The 21,027-nt window shown below is 40.9% G+C and overlaps 1 protein-coding gene across 9 annotated transcripts in view; it reads right to left on the minus strand.

The window, feature by feature from the left end:
- The window catches only part of GLRA2 (glycine receptor alpha 2), a 130,054-nt gene extending 109,588 nt beyond the window's left edge, over nt 1–20,466 (minus strand). Inside the window, exons 1-2 of one of the 9 annotated variants that reach the window (XM_027638499.1) lie at nt 19,765–20,466; nt 17,497–17,630 (exon numbers count right to left, since the gene is read on the minus strand). In XM_027638499.1, the coding sequence (XP_027494300.1) occupies nt 17,497–17,630; nt 19,765–19,832 (202 nt within the window). In that variant the 5' untranslated portion in view covers nt 19,833–20,466. Of the gene's footprint in view, nt 1–17,496; nt 17,631–19,764 lie in introns of those variants that run through there. The other 8 variants (XM_027638526.1, XM_027638470.1, XM_027638508.1 and 5 more) reach the window with 8 other exon arrangements.
- Between the last annotated feature and the right edge of the window lie 561 nt (nt 20,467–21,027).

The raw sequence follows: 21,027 nt of genomic DNA on the forward strand, positions 1-21,027 counted from the left end.
AGGGGAGAGGCAGTGATCCCACCAGGGACTGAGAATCCTGTCATCTGTGGGGCAGGGATTTCCTGTCTGAGCTCAAATGAAGGAGGTGATTGAAACGTGGGTGAGGGCAGGACAAAGACCCATATGCTGATCTAAACACCAGTAACACATACCTTAGGACAGCAGGGGAGGGTAGAGGAACTTGTTGGAGATGTTTTTTTTAATTGCCAGTACTGGAGACAGCTGGGGGTTTAGCAACCATTTATCCCAACCAAACTGAACAGCCTCCAACATCCAGCAGTCTTTATGAGACCTGAAACAGAGCTAACCCTATGGAGGGCTCTGCTTCTGCAGCTGCAGTACTACAGGTGCCTGAATTACCACTTCAAGAGGTTGCCAATCCATCTCTTCATGGCTCTGCAGGCACATCGCTGTAAGTCAGACAGCAAGGATGAATTGCTGCTGGGACACCTCAGCTGGCCGTGGTCATTAGACAGGACCAAGTTGTTCATCATCGTAGCTTCCTCCCTGCTCAGAGTGTGGCAGACAGGATAAAGACTGGAGTTATCAAAGCTAGCTCAGCCAGTCCTGTTGCCAGGGACCATGGATATTGGGCCAGGAAGAGAAAGGTGGCTTTGATGCACTGGAAAAGTTCCTCTAAGCCACAGGGATCCTGCAGCTACTCCAGAAGCAGTGTAGCTTGCACACTTGTTTGCAAGGACTTGCATAACGGATAGCCCAAACCCTGATGAGAAATTTCTCAAGATTTATGGAGTTTGCCTAAGGTTCTTGTAAGAAAGCAGGAGGCAGACCACAGGTAGTCTTTATTGCAAGCACCTAGGTAGGACTTCTCTCTTTCCCTATCATTCTGCCTCTGGGCAAAACCAATGTTTCCATCTATTTAAATATCATCTCATTAGTGTGTTAACAGCTTAGTCAGAGGAGGCAATATTTATGGCATCAATACAACATAGTTACCCTAAGGCTTACAAATCATGGTGATTTTTTTTGTTGGGGAGTGATGCCTTTCATTTATAAGGTTGTCTTTCTATGGGATTTCTGTCAAGTGCATCACCCTGACTGTCTAAGTATAATCACGTCCAGTAAACAGAGAATTCCTTCTTCTTTAGAAATGTTCAACACAATCCAATGTAGATTATTAAGCATATGTCACTTATTATTCATTGATCAAAATTGCACCTACTAACCAACCAACCAACCAAAACTTAAAATAAAAAAAAAAAAAAAAACCCAACAAAAACAAACAAACAAACAAAAAAAACCAAAAAACAATGTAAGCGTAGAGTTCTCAAGAAATGTAGTAGTTGTATGGTACTTTGCACTGATGCAATTTGCTGGTAAAATCAAATAAAGACAAAATTATTGTTCTGCTTCATCAAGCTAAAACCAACATCCTCTGGAAGTTCATCTGTCATATATAATAACTTAGCTAGCTGAGAATGCCATTTCTCCCAGTAGGAATATGGCAATGGTTTTGGTTGCTTACTGGTGCATCTAAGACTCAGAATCATATTCTGTGTAATCAATATACATTTGTGATCAACAGAATAAGGCTAAGAGACACAAAAGCATTTACAGAACCAGAGAAAAACCTGAAGAGATCTTTAGATGCCTAAATTCTTTTCAGGACTCTCATTCCCATTGATATAACTCAGTCCAAATTATCACCAAGTATCTGACAAATATATGTGAGCAACATGACTTACGACAACAGTATCTTACAGACTGGGGGAGACACAACACACCTACAGCAGGTGAGAGATGGAGGCAGTGCTGAATGGAATCAGCAGGAAAGCACTACAGATAGCAAAAAGTACAATTTTTCCCTAGTTCCTACTGCCTATTTCCAGAAGTGCACATGCAGGCACACACACAAATATAAATGAACAAAGTAACACGAACTCATACATCAAGATTTAAGCTGCTTCCCTTTCTTCCTTGAGAAAGTACCTGAGCAAGAATACAGCCTTATGACATAACCTGGATATAAATGGGCATGCAACATTCCAGAATTGAAAGCTCTTCCTCAGTAAAATACCACTGAGGTCTCACAAGATAAATACTCCAGTGATTGTCAGGTTCAGGTGATTACAGAAAGAGTCATAGCAAGAAAATTCTCTGGAGTAAGTACAGCTAAAGCCATCTCTCTATATATACATTGACACAGTTTGAGCTCAAACAGTGAGTAGTCAATTTCTGAAGTGGTATGTGAGTTTTCAGCTGTGGGACTACAGCTGAATGTAACAGGAGTCATGCCGGTAAAATCCTATCAACGTTTCAAGGAAGGAGAATCCCTGCTAAGATGCACTTTTTTGTGCCTTAAAACGCTTGTGAAAATTGTTGGATCCACATGCTTCACATTCAGTGAATGCTTTTGTCCACAGACCCAATTCTGGAAGAGGAAGGTAAGTCTCACACTACAAAACCTCTTCAGTTCTGCATTTGGCATTACAGGATACTCCATATGATGTGTTCATTCTTCCCTGACTCTTTCTGCTGAGGCTGATAACAGAAACATATATTACTGTCAGCTCTGGGTTACAGTGGGATATATCCACATAGGTTATCTAATAGACACTGCACAAGAACGATTTTCAGGCACTGTTTTATTTCACTTCACAAACCAGGATTTCAGAAAAAAGCCCTTCAAACAGTTGACAAGTTCCTGATTTACCCAGCTAACCTGAGCTAGTCTACAAAGAATATATAGCCATAGCAGTCACAACGGATCGTATAAATGTGCTAGAGCTGGCTTTCATGTGGGTAATTTGAGGGATGGTACCAAGGTAGTCATGGCAGGCTGGAATTCACTGGAGGCCATTAACCTCAGCATGTGCTGAGCTCTGTATCATCTCGGTGTGGTGCAGAGCACCTCTGAGCAAATTACTTTAAAGCTAATTCAGATATTTCTACACAACTCTCAGCAATAGTTGTGACTGAGTGCAGGCAGTCCCAGAGCTAAAGTCTTCCATGTGCAAATGAGACCGTGGAAATAAATCTAAAAAACAGTGAGTCAGAAATCTTACATCTGGAAACTTCCCACTTAAACTACAAGCTTACAGTGCAAAGTTATTTACTATTTATGTCAACTTTAAAAATATTCAAATCAATGCTTTATTCTTTCATATGTCCATCAAATTCTTTTTCTTTCTCTGAGTTTTCCACCAGTCTTTCAAATCTTTCCATTCCATGTCATGACAAGCACCTCATTGCAAGGCATCTCTTTCTAAAATTTTTCTTCTTCCAATGCAATAGAGTAGTGTACAATGTTTGGGGAAATTGAATTGTTTGCTTTTCTTCTGACATGAAAAGATCCAGGTACCTATTTATTTTCTTATCACAAAACAGTACTCACTGAAGTGGCTCTCAGCCTCACTGCAAGCAGGTAGCAGAGATGCTCCTCACATCTGGCCCTGAGAAACTGCTCGGTTGCTTTGCATTAAGGAAGACAGAACTCTTCACTGCTGATCAACATGAGAGCTGCAAAATGTGTGCAGAGGCCTGGGACACTCCTGAATGTGGTTAAATAAAAGATGATATTACATCTACAGTCATAAAATCTGCACTCCAGTGTAGGGTCAGATAACCTCCTCCGGGTAATTTTATTATTAATAATGTTTCATGATGCTAGAGTAACCAACTCATCTAACAGACTGCATGGAACCATAACATAAAAAGTGTCCACTGAGAAGAGAAGGCAGGAGGGACAATCTACTTAATGAAAAAAAATTATTAACAATAATATTAAAATGTATGCAACCAGCCATGGTTTCTATTTTTAGTCAGAAATAACTGCTTCATTTTCCTTGGTATACTCACCTCAAAACATTTTTTTAAAAAGAAAGGTTACTTTTTCCTTCTTCTCTAAATATGTCTTACTTTGTTCCTTCCCTGTGATTCTGACCTTGTGTTGCAAAAATTAATGGAAGCTCAGTTATAAGCATCACTAGCTACAGTCTGAAATACAGAGCTTGGTCAATACCTCTCTCTGTGGCCACAGAGACAACTCAGAATTGATTTTAACTCCTTTCTTGTTCCTCTGGGCCTCAGACATTCTCTATATTTCACAACTCTGCCAGCTTTTCCTTTACTACCTCCATAATGTTCCTTGCTTTAGTGTCTGAAGAAAGAAAGCAGCTTGTGTGACTAATATTATGGAGCAGACATTGATTTATGACTGTTTTAGAATTATAGACCAAATGATACATGGGACACAGATGAACAATGGGATTTAGACAAATGGAATGGCTCATGGATAGGGAAAAATGACAACAGAAATGGTCAGGAGCTGGTATGGATGTCAATCAGCAACAGGTCAGAGACACACTGACCCGTCTACTCATTACATCTAGTACTAACAAAGTAAAATTTTCCTTTTATTTTCAAACCTTTCCTGTTTTTTACCTCCTTACAGTTCAATTCATTTCCATACAATCTGTGCAAAAGATAATTTTGAAATCAATTCCTCTATCCTGAGGAATATCCTCTATCCTCTATCCTCTCCCCTTCAATGCTCCCATCAGCTGATCTGTTGCCTGTTTAACTCAGCTTCCTATCCTTTTCCTTCACACATCCTTTCCTTTGGGAACTTTCTATCTGGTTGCACATATCCTAAACACCAAAAAGAATCTGTGTTTTAACTGCAAGCCATCCTTAAGGTACTTTTTGGGTGTCTTTCACAGGCAGTTTTTTCAGTCATCATTTTTTCCTATATATAAAAATGGCTGTAAGAATGGGAAGGGAATAAGGACTCTTCACCAGCCTAGAAAATAAGCATCCTATAAACTGACTGGCTTACTTTTTTATCAATACCAAACCAGCTACGTCATGTAGGACGTTCATTGCCTTGCTGTGAGGAGTATCACATGGCTCTCACACAGGCTCAGAGCTCTGCTGACATAAACCACGTTGCAGGGTCAGGGCATCTGGTCTTTTTCTGAATTCTACCACCAATAGCCACACAAAGCAGAAGTCTTCTATAAATGAGACTATATCCACACTGAGGAACTTACTGACCTGAATTGAATCTGTCCCTAATTACTCATAACTTTGATAAGTCAAACTTTTATTTTATTAAAAAAACGATTAAAATCTGGTTTTAACAGATTATGTGTGCTTTACCTCACACAAAACACACCTCAAAAGTGTGACAAAACCAAAATTCTTAGGAGTACAGAGCCAAAGAGCTGCAAAATTCTCCCAGATGTTTATTTTAGGATGGTTCCTATAAACAGCCTGGCCAAAGGCTTTTAACACCTCAGACTGCCACATCTGATGGGATATCACTGTCTGGAAAGGAAACGTGCTGCAGTCTGAAACTCTTATGAATACATCTTCATTTTTACTTGTACATGGGGAGAGTTTGTGCACATGTTTATGCACAGGCAACAGGCTACATCCACATCTGGAGAAAAAGGGAGGTTTTACATATGCTCCTTGTTTGGCATCATGCATGTAATTTGCATTTCTTCAACAACTGCTTTAAATTGCAGTGTGAGAGTTTATAACAGCATTCCTAGCACAACTGTTCTTTTATTTATTATTTAGGACTAATCCTTTATCAGACAGAGTAAACAGTACAAAAAGATATAGCAATTCTGTTAAGAGGGTTTCATAGCCTGAGACATAGACATAAAAACAACACACATTGGGATTAGAGGCAGCCTAACATAATGAGTATTGATCTGGTAAATTTTAATCCTAGGTTTTCCCTGACTAATTATGCCAGTTTAAGGAAAGCATTTAGCCTCTTCTCAGATGTATTTCCCCAAGTACAAAAGCAAAGGATATTAACCATATTTGTGTTCCTGGGACGAAGAAAGAACAAGTTTGCTCATGCAGTATCTATCAGCTGAGTGTTGGTTACCAAGCTTTAAGGGAAAGTGCCCACAAATCAGCTATTCGCATATATGCCTGGCTGTTTCTATGCAGCCTTGTGCTTTGGATACACACAAACACACAGGTAGGTGTTATTAGCTTTCAGAGAAGAGCATCATACTGCTACTGTGCTTCCCTAGACAGTCCACTGTTTGCTATAACCAAAAAGATCTCAGCTCCATAGCAGGCAGAAGGAGTTGCAGCATCTGATGCTTTGATGCGTAATACCCAGGCTCTTGGAGAGGAACCTTAAGGGTTTCATACAGTTCACCGGCAGAGCATGATGCTTCAGCACATGGGGTACCACTTGCAGAGAGCAAATAATCTAAAATGGGCTCTTTGTGGGCCTTCTTTACACTGATTCTCAGAAGGGTTGAAGTATCTCATTCAGGATCCACTGCTCAGATCATTCTGTACCAGGTCAACATATACTACCTTACTTTGAAAAAGCAGTCAAGAATATCAGCCTAGCCTTCTAAAACACAGACAGTTTTGCAGCCAATAACAAAGCTTTGAGAGATTTCATGCAGAAAGGGTCCTTTCTTAGAGCTTCTATACCTGCCTCAGACTGAAGGGATGCAAATTTGCATCCCCTAGGCTACAAGGCTGTGGGTTGTTTCTTGGAAAATGCGGTGGGATATCTCAGAGGAGATGGGATTCATCCTAAAGTGCAGCTATGGTCACTGCTAAATATATTTAGTAGGTGTAGACAGCCTACAGTACCCAGCAAGTTGTGTAGCAAAGCACTTAGGGTACAACATTTGGAGAAAGAGAGAGAAACTGCACTCACAGACATTTCTATCTTAGTGGTCGGGGCAATTATCAGGAAAAGTGGGAGAAGTGCTTGCTCTCAAACCCTGTCCTTACAATATTTTCTGTAACAGTTATATCAGTTGCCTCCAAGGTGTACTGGCTACAACAGGCACTTCTGTGCATCATATCGAAGAAGTGAAGAGGCTCTCCCCTCTCAAGACAAGCAGCTACATCGCAAGATTGAAAAGTCATGTTCCCTTTGCAGTTTTTCCCCAGCTTAGTTAAGTTTGAAAAATAGACCTCTCAAAATCATTTATAGTCCTTTGGATCAGATACTGAACCCTTTAAGCTAAGGGAAAAATGGACAAAAAATCTTCTGTATATTGTAGAGGAAGGGAGGCCACCCACAGACACTGTTTGTGGGTGAGAGTGTGGGGTCTTAAGTGATTACAGATCCACACTGAGAGGAATCCCTTTCCTGTGGAATATAAGGCAGTCTCTGAGATACTTATTCCATATAGGGAGATGGAGGTGAAGCAGTGCCTCATCAGAGAGCCTGAATTTGGGTTAGGAGTGAGGTGGGTGCTAGGTGAGCCAGATTGGGGCAGTTCTGTGCACACTTGAGAGCAGAACTGAGAGAATCTGAGGAACTTTAAAGTACAACAGTAATGCACTGCACACAGAAGGTGGACCAGGGATTTCCAGGGCAGGTTGGTTTTGGGCTCATATTCCATCTAAGTACTGTTTGAAATGTCTTCTTTTATTGACTCATTAAGCCTTTATGTTTCCACCCTTCCCAGCTGCTGACACATAGCTGAGGCATAAGGAGTAATCATTATGTCTTCATGCCCTGGCAATACTTGAGGACTGCTGATAGCTGGCATAGTTCAAATAAGCCACTAGGCTGCTCTGATTTATCCCTCATAAGTAACCGGATGCTTGGTGAATTAGACTTTTCTCTCATGTACTGTACTGTTCAGATCTTGCAGTTTTCAGAATCACAACCTTTATATTTCTGTAAACTTTAAATTTTAATCATGGACTTGGTGTTTATGATGTTGGCAGGTCATTATTTATGTCAGACATTGTGCATCCTTCATCTCAGAGCTGTGTCCCACCATCTACCATCCTGTCTGCATCATCTGGGGGGCTCCTCTCTGCAGATTGTTAAAATCACTCATTTCTGTGAAAGACCATGAAATGTGTATTCAGAAGATGAACTGTCCAAACATACATTTTCTGATGACTTAATCAGAGATTTATACAGACCCACAGCCCATGGTCAAACAGCCAAGAACCCCATAGGCACACACAGAGGGAGGGGGGCAATAATGCAGAAGAACAGAAGTTTGAAGTGGAAAGGACCTGCAGGAGGAAGAAACTTCCCCTAAAGCCTGAGGTGCCCTCACAGAACATCTTCACTTCCACTCCAGCCAGTAAGTCATCTTCATCCAGAGCCCAGTTTAAATGCCTCTATGCAAACACATACAGCATGGGGAAGAAACAAGATGAGTTACAGATGTGGGCACATCTGCAGGGCTAAAATCTCATTGGCATCATGGAGATGTGGTGGGATGGCTCTGCGACCGGAATTTTGGAACGGAAGGATACAGATTCTTTAGGAAGGACAGGGGAGATAAGGAAAGGTGTCTCCCTCTAAGCCAAAGACCAGCTGAAGTGTATGGATCTCTACCTGGAGATGAATAAGGGGGTGACCAAGAGCTTATGGGTCAGAACTAAAGGGACAGCGGGGACAGGTGACATTTATAGTGGGGGTAGGTGACATTACAGTGGAGGTCTGCTACAGGTCATCCAACAAGGAAGTCCAAGTGGATGAGGTCCTTATAGACAGATAAGGGCACTCTCACATTCTCAAATCCTGGTCCTTGTGAGAGACTTCAATCACCCTGACATTTGTTGGAGGGACAGCACAGCATGGTATGAGCAATCCAGAAGGTTCTTGGAATGTGTTGATGTTAACTTCCTTCTCAAAGTGATAAAGAAGCCAGTGAGGAGAGGTGCTATGATGGACCTTATTCTTACCACCAAGAAGGGGCTGGTGAAGAATGTGAAGTTCAAGAGCTGCCTTGGTTTCAATGATCATGGAATGGTGGAGTTCGGATCTGTAGGGCAGAGAAAAAGTTCTACAGGAGGCTCACTACCCTGGACTTCAGGAGAGAATACTTTGGCCTCTTCAGGGACTGGCTTGGTAGAGTGTCATGGGATAGAGTCCTATATGGGAAGAGGGGCCCAAGAAAGCTGGTTAATATTCAAGTATTGCCTCCTCTAAGCTCAGGTGCAATGCAGTCAAAGAAAGAGTAAGTCAGGAAAAAATGCCAGTAGGCTTGTGTTGATGAACAAGGAGCTTCTGGACAAACAGAAGGCCTACAGAGTGTTCAAGCAGGGAAGGGTAGTCTGGGACAAGTACAGAGAAATTGTCTGAGCAGCCAGGGATCAGGTTAAGAAAGCTAAGAAAGCCAAAGCCCTACAGAATTAAAACTTGTCAGGGATAACAAGGGCAACAAGAAAAGCTTCTATAGGCACATTAGTGATAAAAGGAATGTTAAGTAAAATGTAGGTCCTCTCCGTAAGTAAACAGGAGACATGGTTACCCATGGTCATGGAGAAGGCTGAGATAGTCAATGACTTTTTTTGCCTCAATCTTCACCAACAAGTGCTCCAGCCACGCTGCCCGAGTCACAGAAGGCAAAAGCAGGAACTGGGAGAATAACAAACCACTCACTATAGAAGATGGGATTTGAGACCATTTAAGGAACCTGAAGGTGCCAAAATCCATGACCTGATGAGATGCATCGGTGGGTCCTGAGGGGACTGGCAGAGGAAATGGCTAAGCCGCTATCTATCATACTTGAGAAGTCATGGCAGTCCAGTGAAGTTCCCACTGACTGAAAAGGGGGAAAGATAACCCCCATTTTTAAAAAGGGAGTAAGGAAGATGTGGGGACCTAGAGGCTAGTTAATCTCATCTCTGTGCCCTGCAAGCTACTGGAGCAGATCCTCCTGGAAACTATATTAAGACACACAGAAAATAAGGACATGAGTGGTGATAGCCAGCATGACTTCACTGAAGGCAAATTGTACCTGAAAAGTTTGATGGCTTTCTGTGATGGGGTTACAGCACTGGTGGATAAGGAAAGAGCAACTGATGTCATCTACCTGGACTTGTGCAAAGCATTTGACGCTGTCCTGGACAACATCCTTGGGTCTAAACTGGAGAGACATGACTTTGATGGATGGATCACTCAGTGGATAAGGAATTGGCTACATGGTCACACTCAAAGAGTTGCAGTCAAAGGCTCAATGTCTAAGTGGAGACTAGACATGAGTGGTGTTCCTTAGGGGTCGGTATTGGGACTGGTTCTGTTTAACATCTTTGTTGGTGACATGGACAGTGGGACTGAGTGAACCCTCAGCAAGTTTTCTCATGACACCCAGCTGTGTGGTGTGGTTGAAATGCTGGACGGAAGGGATGCCATCCAGAGGATCCTGGAGAGGCTTTAAAGATGGGCCTGTGTGAGTCCTATGAAGTTCAACAAGGCCAAGTGCAAGATCCTTCATCAGAAGCAACATGGTCAACAGGTCAACGGAGGGGACTATCCCCTCTACTCCACTCTCATGTGACCCCACATGGAGTATTGCATCCATCTCTGGCATTCTCAGCACATGAAAGACATGGGTTTGTTTAAATGGGTTTAGAGGAGGCCACAAAAATGATCAGAGGTCTGGAGCACCTCTTCTATGAAGACAGGCTAAAAGAGTTGGGGTTGTTCATCACGGAGAAGACAAGGCTCTGGGAACACCTCAGAGGAGCCTTCCAGTACCTAAAGTCAGCCTACAAGGAAGCTGGAGAGGGACATTTTACAAGGGCATGTAGTGACTGGACAAGAGGTAATGTATTTAAACTTAGAGTAGGTTTAGATTAATATTAGGAAGAAATTCTTTACTGTGAGGGTGGTGAAACACTGGAACAGGTTGCCCAGAGAAGCTGTAGATGACCCATCCTTGGGTATGTTCAAGGCCAGGTTTGATGGGGCTCTGAGTAATCTGGTCTCATGGAAAGTGTCCCTGCCCACGGCAGGGGGGTTGGAACTAGATGATCTTCAAGGTCCCTTCCAAACCAGACCACTGTATGATTCTATTATTCTATATTCATATTTTCAGAGGGAAAAAAAAAGAAGATAATGAATCTGTCTAATAAAATTGCGTATTTCTGGTTTATGAATATTTCTAGTAACTATATCACTGTATAAAAAAGATTTGCAGATTATAAATGTATATACTTGTAGTAAATTTATTGTACATGGTTTTATATATTCTAAACAGAAACTGCATACTCCTTAAGACAGCCAAAACACAACAAGATGGTTAATGAGTGACCCAAGGGCTTTGGCTTCCACTGTATAGAAAATTTAAATCTGAGCATGACACTGGATGTGATAAAAATATTACAGTTAAATTAGAACATGATCAAAACAATACCATCTCCTTCTTTGATATCAAAGGTCTTTGGCTCTGCTTTGACATTTGTTTTTCATAAATCCCCTTGGCATTTTATGTAGCAGCAGACCAATATTCCATGACAACGACCAAATCCATTGATATCTCTTAATTAAATAATTGGTTCTGAATAAAGGCAACACATCAATACAATATGGATCACTGTGGCCAACCTTATAAACATAAAAGAAGACCAGGACAGATCCTCAGCTTGGATGCCAAGCAGCATTTGTTAGCTTGTGCTTTACACTGCTGCATGCTTGCAGCCTTTCTGACTTGCTTTGGAGGAAGCTGGCTGCAGGAAGCTCAGAGAGAGATCCAGGGAATGAGCAAACAGTTACACAGCGTAGATAATCAGGGGGGTGCCTTGGGCTTGCTGTCTGTCCCCATTCGTCTAGTAGCCTAGACATAACCCAAGTAGCCACACAACTCACCCAGCCTGTTCATGTTTTAGGAAAGACACCTGAAAATAAAGAAAGGGAGGAATATGGGCAAGGTCCATAGCCCCCCTTCCCCCCCCCCGCCCACTAGTTTTAAAGAAAACACAATTAAAAGAATCCTTGCATAACTGTGATAAAAAAATTTCTGCCTGAAAATGTGCATACTTAGGGCAGAGGCTGAACATCATTTCCGTAGCCTCATTTTCGTAGTTGAATAAAAAAAAACAAAACCAAATAAACTCAGTGTCCAGCACGTAAGGATCTTTATACAGCATCTCACTGTGCATGAGATGCATGTACACAGCTTTATCTGACAATAGTAAAAAGTTTTATGCATGTTTCAAGACAGAAAATAAACCAGAAGCTTACCTTCCTAATAATGAATGCTTGGACATCTCGAGCAACCTATATTTAGAGAGTGGAATGGTCTGGTCACATCTAAAACTGGCCCAGTAACCTCCCGTCTCCTACAATGAATCTTCAGCCCAAGCCCTACAACTTGAATGCACCAATAATGTGCACTTTCTTACTACATGCTGTTGTGCCTGAACAGGATTTGAGTCTCCATTGCACTTGGTCCTTTGAGCCTTAGAACCGTGTGAAAAGTAACCCAGTACAGGATACTCACCACATCTGACTTCATGGCCAGCAGTTGTTATCAGCTGAAGTGTAGCTTTGGGAAGGTTATTAACTACTAGAGAACAGATCACTGCAGTCCCACAGATTATCTTGGTTATGCTTTTCATCTTTTAGATGTCTAGATTAAGGTCAACTTTTGCAGATAGATCCTCTTATCACGTGCACAGAAGCTGCTTTTATTTATTAAGCTTGATGCCGTTAGTTTCACCCTTAAATGTCATTCAGTGTTTTCCATTCATGTTTTTTTAAGCATTTCATTACTGGTCCACTCTGGGGCCAAATAAGTAAGCAACGGGCTTGAACATATGAGAAAAACTGACCCTTGCTGCCAAGGAGTTAAAGTATTAAAGTGCATAAACCATTTTCTCTAACAGTTGTCAAGCTAATTTTCAGTGAATTACTTAGTCCATGTGTTTATTATTCAGATATAGACCCATTGACTTGGTATGAAAATGACATTACACTGTTGTAATCAGACTAATTTTTTACAACTATGGCCACTACACCCCAAAACTGCATCACTGGCAAAACAGCAGTTTTTGAGCAAGTTGTATTGCACCATCCAGTGATGAGGGTTACATTAATGGGCACTGTTGCCACACAGTTCCATGTAACTCCATAAAAATCACAGTATTCTTTAGGAAATAATGATTTAATGGGAAGGAATGAACTTAAAACATGGAATGAAGTTCAGTACAAATGAAAATCACTACCATCTTCATTGCAAATATTTTCCATACCAGAAGAAAACATTTTTCCACAGCTCTTAGTGACCAACTTCCTTGCTCTCTCCCCAGTATAGGACAGCCAGCCTATTACTTAAAATATTTGGCCTAAGGGACATAGTAGTACATATAGATGATTTATTTTTCTATCTGATAATTTCTAGTTTATGTTTAGATTTTAAGTGGTGTTATAAGATGAAGGTGTTAAAAAGTGGAAATAATTTAGTAACCTCTGAAGATCAACACCTGCTAGGAAATGTTAAATTCAAGTTGACTTTCCATTAGCCCCATGTCTCATGTTGTGATTAAGTCGTAGATTGATCCCTTGTATCATGGAATTACATACAGTGTTCTTGAGGGAGCCTGAGCTGAACATACACTAAGCTAAGACACCACTTCACCATCTCCAGTTTGTAGCAACAAGGAAGCACATTCTTGGCTAGTTTTATAACACAGGTGCCCTACGCTGCTATTTCTAGGTTTTATTTCACTTTGAAAGCAGAGTGAGCAGTGGAGAAAGTAGAAGACATCACTTCTGCTGGGTTTTACCATTTAAATAATAGAACATTAATATTAATTAGGTAAAAATGTATCAGGCAAGTCTCATCCTTTGTTATTTTAGAGAAACCATGTTAAACTGATGTCATAGTTGAAGAAGAAACAGCAAATCAACTCATAGGGCCATGAGTATACATTTGCTGTCAACAGAAAGGCTCTCAGGGACTTCAGTTAGTATTAGATTGCAGTCTTCATATTTACATTTTAAAGTATTCCCCTCTGTGTCCTTACACAAATTATTAGCCTATTCAAATTCAATGAAAGATAAGTGGAAGATGAAAAAGTATGCATTAAATATCTGACAGACAGTGACTAAAGAAAGGCAATTTTGAGAGCTGGTACTCTGGCACTTTGTTCTTGCTTTTCATCGGGGGGATATTCCCCCTCAGTGCCTGGTCATTTTGTATCCATTTGCTGCATTAAAAAGAAAAAGAAATATGCTCCTCTGCTTTCAAATGATTGTATAAGAGAGAACAATACAAAAAAAGAAAGGCTCTTTCAGTATACATTACTTCTGAAAAAAAACACACCATCACAAAAAACACCAAAACCCCCTGTTGTTGATGTCTAAATGTTTATATATTCACCTGTTGCTCTCCCACTATCTTCCCAAAATTTTTAATCAGCAAGAACAAGTTAAGAAGAAGCAGTAACTAATGACAAAATGCTTTATCTGGATAAAACACCTTGTTCCAGTAAGTAGCACTTTCCTCTCTCTTTAGAATGCATAGACTTAATTTCAAAAATTAATCAAATAGCTGCTGTATTCTAGTAATTCAAACTAGTCATAAAACTGTATTTAATTATTGTATAATCAGTAGTATAAGATAAATGTGTTCTACTCAGCTGCATTTCCATGAAATCAGACTTTTCTGACACTTCAAAATGCCTATAGTGGACCCAGAAAAAGCTATGTAACTGTTCTAAAGCAGAAAAGGCTAGACAAATGGATCAGTAGAATCACAGAATCATAGAATTTCCTGAGTTGAAAGGGGTCTACAAGGATTATCAAGTCCAGCTCCTGGCCCTGCACAGGATCATCCCCAAGAGTCACACCATGTCCCTGAAAGTATCATCCAAACACTTCTTGAACTCTGTCAGGCTTGGTGCTGTGACCACTTCCCTGGGGAGCCTGTTCCAGTGCCCAACCACCCTCTGGGTGAAGAACCTTTTCCTAATATCCAACCTAAACCTCCCCTGACACAACTTCAGAACATTCCCTTGGGTCCTGTCACTGGTCATCACAGAGAAGAGATCAGTGCCCGCCCCTCTGCTTCCCCTCATGAGGAAGTTGTGACTGCAATGAGGTCTCCCCTCCATCTCCTCTCCTCCAGGCTGAATGAGCCAAGTAATCTCAGCCACTCCTCACATGGCTGCCCTTCTAGGCTCTACAAGGAGCTGCTGAGTAGTGGAACAACTATCTTGATCCACAACGTCTTTTGTGGAAGAGAGCAAAAAAATATTAACCCCAGACTAAATTCAAAGCCAGACAGAAGATCCATAGTTTAAACCACTGCTCGCACATCCTCTTTTGTGCTTGAAAGTTCTTTCCTTAAAATACAAAAAGGTGCTACACATCAAGCAATCATTCAACATTTCATACATTCATCTGTTTATATGATTTAGAATATCAGTACTGTAAAATAGCCCTCATCTCTAAAATTATCTGAAACAGATTTGTCAATGGTAGAAACCAAAGCAATTTATGTTATGGTCACAATAGGGACTCAGTTAAAAAAAATCTTTATAACACTAACTTCAAGACAGATAAATTTAATGTTACTTCTTTGCAGCTGTCCTTGTTCTTTAAAAGGAAAAAGTAGGCAAACTAGAACAATAAGTATTTTCAAATTTTTTTAAACATTAACCAGATTTGGGCAACTAGAACATGGGTGTGCATCATGTTGACTAATAAACATGGTTATCAGCTGACAAGGTTTTTACAGGAGATGTGAAGTTCAAAACTGCATGTTTTAACTCTCTAGTTTTGAACTCTGAGGTCCAAAATACCATTGAAGGGAACATAGCAAAGAACAAGAAAACCTTTCAGACCTCTCACCAGAAGACTGAGAGCTCTGGGAGAACTCACAGATATGAAGTTATGAGAAAACATTGAAGATTTATTTATCAGTTCAAACTGCTGCAAAGGACCATCCTGCTCTGGAGTAGGACTTAATAAAAAAATTATAAATAAGAAACAGCAGATGCTTTGCCAGTACAAGTTCATAGGTGTCGACAGGCAGCAGCTTCACTTTGGTAACACAAACAAAACATGGGACTAAGAGGGAGAAGTGTCTGTCAAACAGCTCAGCGTGCACCATAAAGCATCGTGCACACCATACCTGCTCTAACCACTTGAATATCAGGGGAACAAAGCTATGAATCTGTCTCCTATGTTTTTTAGACACACACTGGGGAGCAATAGAGAGCTATCTTTTAAGTCATCCTATGACTGTTGCTATTCCTGGTTTTATCTGAGCTACACGAGGGAAAGCTTTTTTTCATGTCCCTTCCATATGAAGGGCAAGAATAAGTTCTTGATGATTGCTACCTTGCTCAATTCAGGCAATTTCTGCCTTCATTTGCATTCTCTAAAACTTCACCAATACTCATGCAAACACATAAAATGAATGTAAGAGCCAAATGCAGTATTACTTACTAGAAGCTAATGTGGACACCACTTCAGGAACTCAATAAGCACGTTGAAAAATACTCTGAAATTAAGACTTTAGACTTCACCGACTAGGATTTTTTTAACTTGTCAGATTTCAAACCTTTGGATCTGAAAGCCATACTAGGTTGCTCCTCACTGAGACATAGGAAGCAGTCAAAAAAGGCACTTTGTTCTAAATCTTGTAATTTGCACATGTGGAACAGAAGGAAGAAACTGATCTTTGATCTAAATTTAATTAAACACTTTTCTCATTGACATGCGAGCTTCCTCTCTCCTTACAGTTCATTCACTGACTAAGAAATTTCTATTTTTTTTCTAGTCATTATCAACTTTCACAGTACTGCTAACAAGGCTTAATACAAGAAAAAATGCATTTAAGTGACCAAAGCTAATAGATACGAGTGTAAACATACACTGGCAGATTTGTTAAGAGAAAAAGCATTTTATCAGTTTTCAAAGTAAAACCACATTCTGAGCTTTAAATTGGCACAGCAGAGCCAGTTTTGGTGGAATTATAGGGCTCTTCCAAAATGCTAAATATTTACAATGAAAACTTCTCTCCCAACTCCTTTCATACAAAGCCACAAGATATTCTGCACTCTCTTCCATAGGGATTTAGAAGACTACAACAAGGAAAACTTGCTTTGAGTAATAATGCTTGCAAAAGAAGCCTCCAGTACACAGCCTTCTTTGTGCTGGGATGGTGGTGATGACTTTCCACAAGTCAGTCCAAATTTTGGAAGAAAAGGGGGCCTGTCATGGAAGTGCCAAACTGAACATGGCCCATATATTTTGTAGGGACCCTAGGACATTGGTTCTTATCATTAATTCAACATTTGCAGGATAAAATCTCCTGTGAGCATTCTCCCTACTTCAGGGTAGAAGGTTTTACTTTTTTCGAGTTGAATGAAAGCATAGACCTCAGACACTGCTATAAGGAAGACAACAGCTCATTATAGAAATGTTAATGATATTGTCTTCATGGCTTAAAAAATTCAGGAACAAGCCATCTCACTTGCTTTTAGTATGAAACCTGGAATTCTGTTTACTATGCTAAATTGGTAAGGTCTTCATAAGCATTCTCTGACAGCTAAACATTACTGTGATGTCAAAAGAGCGTTTGCAAGCACCAGACCCTTACTAACTACACTGCTCTCCCAGTCCTCCCCATGGATCAGCTCCATGACATGGTAACACTGCAAAACTGAAGTTATTGAAAACATAATCCAAGCCCAAAGGTCAAAAAAACCCCCTCAAATCTATAATTTGCCCAAATTTTTATCATTTAATTAATCAGAAGTCTTAAAACTTACCTTTAAAATTTGGTCTGATTCTAGCATCATAGCCTGATGTCCTTCCCATCAATTTGTCCAAAAAATCTGAAGGAGACAGGGTCTGTGAGGGGGATTTTCCAGATCTTGAATCATGTTCTTTACAGAAAGTCGTCCTAAATAAATTATTAGCCACCATTAGCTGATATTTAACTTCTATTGTATTCAATATGGAGAAATTACAGCACAAAATAAAATTGTCTCAATTCAATGAAGGTAGCAATTCATATTTTTATAGAATAATATCCTCTCTCATCTGAAAACTTAATTCTAGAAATAAAAATGAGTTTTAGGTAGTATGCATGAACACAGTTTTCTATTCAGAAAAAAAGCCTTAGCTTTAAAAATGAATTCATTATAGTTTTAAGGCTTCAGAAGATTCAATTTACTTTTCACCTTGATGTGTAGAGCAATCTTACTGTGACTTTGATATTCTGTTCCACATCATTTAATTACATGCATGCTGTTAAAAATATATGTTAACACTGGCTTAAAGTGGTCCTAAACTTCCAAACAATAGTTGGCAACACTTAGTAAGAAACACTGAAAAATACTGGGTTTGTTAATGTTGGAAGGATATAGATAGAAAAAAATTGTTTTTTACAGATGCTACCCAATAAAAATTTAAATCACTCTAGTGAGTGTCTGGATTTTTCCCCAACAGGAAAAAGGTTTCTGGAGTCAGTCACAACTGATCTTAGGGGAGTTTTGCCCCACTCCGTGAGCATCGAGTAATAAAATTTATTATCATCAGCTGGTATTTATACGCAAGCTCTTGGAACATATGTCTGTTTTTAAGATTTAAGAGCAAACTTCTAGTACCGTATCATGCATGTGAAATGCTGTGTACATAGCATATTACATATTGCAAGCACATTAAATATTGCAAAGAAAGACAATATAGCAGTTCCCCATGGTTGGTCCCTAGTGAGAAAGAAACTAGAATGAAATGGTCATATTTGGTGTGTAAAGGCAAGATTTAATAATAAAGCATTATCTTGATTCTTTAACAACCAATTTCAATGTGCCTGTTTCAACTTTATCTTTGAGTTAAATTAAAAGTGATTCTGACTCTGACTTCTTAACCATTCCCCATTTATATAGTTGCCCAAAGGGAACCACTAAGTTTCAGGAATGTTTCAGGGTATTTTTGTGCATTTATATGTAAATATAAAAGTCAGATATACATACGATCATTTGAAATGAGAAGCAAATATCAAATCCTTTATCTCTTTACAAAAACACCAGAATTGTTAACAGGCAAGGTGATAGTAAATTCTCATGCTGTAATTCCACACATTTTTTTCAGATTCCATTTATAGGGGGCGGTTGCTTCTTTTTGCTTCTGTCTATGACATGATACCATTACAAATATTTAATATTTAATACACAGTAAATGATATATCCCACTTAAATAATAAAAAAATTCTGTTAAGATAATAAAAAACTCAAAAATTAATCTAGTACACTTATTTGGGATATTCCTAGACAAATCAGTTCTGTTTTCATTCAGAGCCCACTAGTTAGGAGTTGTGTTGTGATCCCAGGCTCACAAATATAACCACTGTTTCACTCTGTCACTGTATGTATACCTCGTTACTCTTATAAAAACACTTTTATGTCTAGATACATCTGTAGGTGCAGACACACAGCAGCCTAGAGTATGATAATGAATCTCATCTAAAATGGTGTTTTGGTTAATAATACTGACCTGTTTGCTTAGTACAACAAAAAGTCAATCGCTGAAGCAAAAGCTTATGAAAGGTTAAAAAAAATTTAGAAACACCGGTACTTTAAGTGAGCACAATACTGGTCTGATCCAGGGTTTTCCCAAAATCAGAGGGCTGGTTCTCTAATTTCAAATAACTACATCCCTGACAAAACTGCTACAACCGTTTCCAAAGAGGAGGGAACCAAAGCAACTTCCTAAACAAGCTCTGCTGGGAGCAGAGAATTTGCATTTTGGAAGAAAAGACGAAGAAACTGGTTTTAGCTATTTTGATATTCAGTGAAAAAAACCACGTCTTTGAATCAGAAAATAGAAAATAGATCACCCAAACTTGAGATTATTATTTTTTGTGTTTGTTACCAAGCAACGAGTCTCCGGGTGTAAAAGGGATAGTCTGTATAGAATGAACACAAAACACTCTCAAATACAGCAAACAAACTAGGTTAATGTGACGTAGTATCTTTATAGTTATGATTCCCACAACCTTTTCACGAATATTATTACAGAGTGGTATCACCTACCTGAAGTTGTTTGTCTCTAAGAAAAATGCAAACAAGGTTGTCAAAATTTTCACTAGCTGCCGGTTCATTCCTTCTGCTTTCTGTGATGATTTGGAAAATATCCCAGAAACGATTCCAGAGAGATGCAGGGGAAAAGTAAGCTGCTGCTGCTGCCTAGATTTCCAAATTCAGCAATAATTTAATTTTCTTGACAATCGGGAAGAGAAGGTCTGGATCTCTACAAAGTGGGGGTAAAAGAGAAGTGCCAGTCCTTGGAATCATGGTCAGGTCAAGCCTAGGCTCATCTCCAGCAGTCAGCCCAAAAGAGATAAGGCACCAGACTCAGTCGTTCCCCCGACTCGTTTTTGGTGATTGCAGGGGAAGAAAAAAAAAAAAAGGAGAAGAAGAAAAGAAATGGAAAGAAAGGGGAGAAAAAAGGAAAAGATAAGAAAAGAAAACCCAACTATGCGAGGAGCATCAGGCAAAAGAGAACAGCGCTGAGAGCAGTTCTGTTGTCGGTATATTTTATTCTCCTTTCGCTTTGAAAATTAGTATTTATGAACGGTGGTGGGGCTACTGGGTCGATCTGCTTTTCCCCTTTTTGGGTTGGGGAGCGTCGGCGTTGCCGGGGTGGGAGGGAGGGAAGGAGGGTGTGCGGGAGGGAGGGCGGCAGGGCGCGGGAGCCGCGGGGATCCCGGCGCTGTGCTGGAATGGGGCGGCGGGAGCGCGCGGATCCAGCGCTCGGACAGCTCCGCGCCCGCGCTGCGCATGCGGGCTGGGGGGGCCGCGGGGGCGCGCGCGGGTGTAGAGGGGGGTGCGGGGGGATCTGTCGGGGGGTGCGGGTGAGGGGCGTGTGCGGGGGGGGGGCGGCGGCCCCGGGGAGGGCGTGCGGGGTATGTGTTTCTGCGAGTTGAGACGCGCGGGTGTGTTGGCTGCGGGGTGTCTCTGGGGGTGTCCCTGCGTGGCGCGGGGGTGTGCCTGTGTGAGCGGGGGGGCGGCGTGGCGCGGGGGTGTCTGTGAGCGCGGGGATGGCGCCGTGTCTGTGTGTGTGTGTGTGTGTGTGTGTGTGTGTGTGTGTGTTTGGGTGCGTCGCGGGGGGCCGTGGGTGCGGGGGCGTCTGTCTGTGTGTGTTGGGGAGGGGGCGTATCCGCGTGGGGTGCTTGTGAGTGGGGGAGTCCCGCGTGGGGTGCGCGGAGTCGCGGTCGGTGGGCAGCGGGCGCAGGGGCGCGCACACGCCGCTGGGGGGGCGCACACGCCGCTGGGGGGGCGCTTTCGCCCCGCCGG

This window comes from Corapipo altera, unplaced genomic scaffold (assembly GCF_003945725.1).
Source record: "Corapipo altera isolate COAL_440 unplaced genomic scaffold, ASM394572v1 0, whole genome shotgun sequence".
Lineage (NCBI taxonomy): Eukaryota > Metazoa > Chordata > Aves > Passeriformes > Pipridae > Corapipo > Corapipo altera.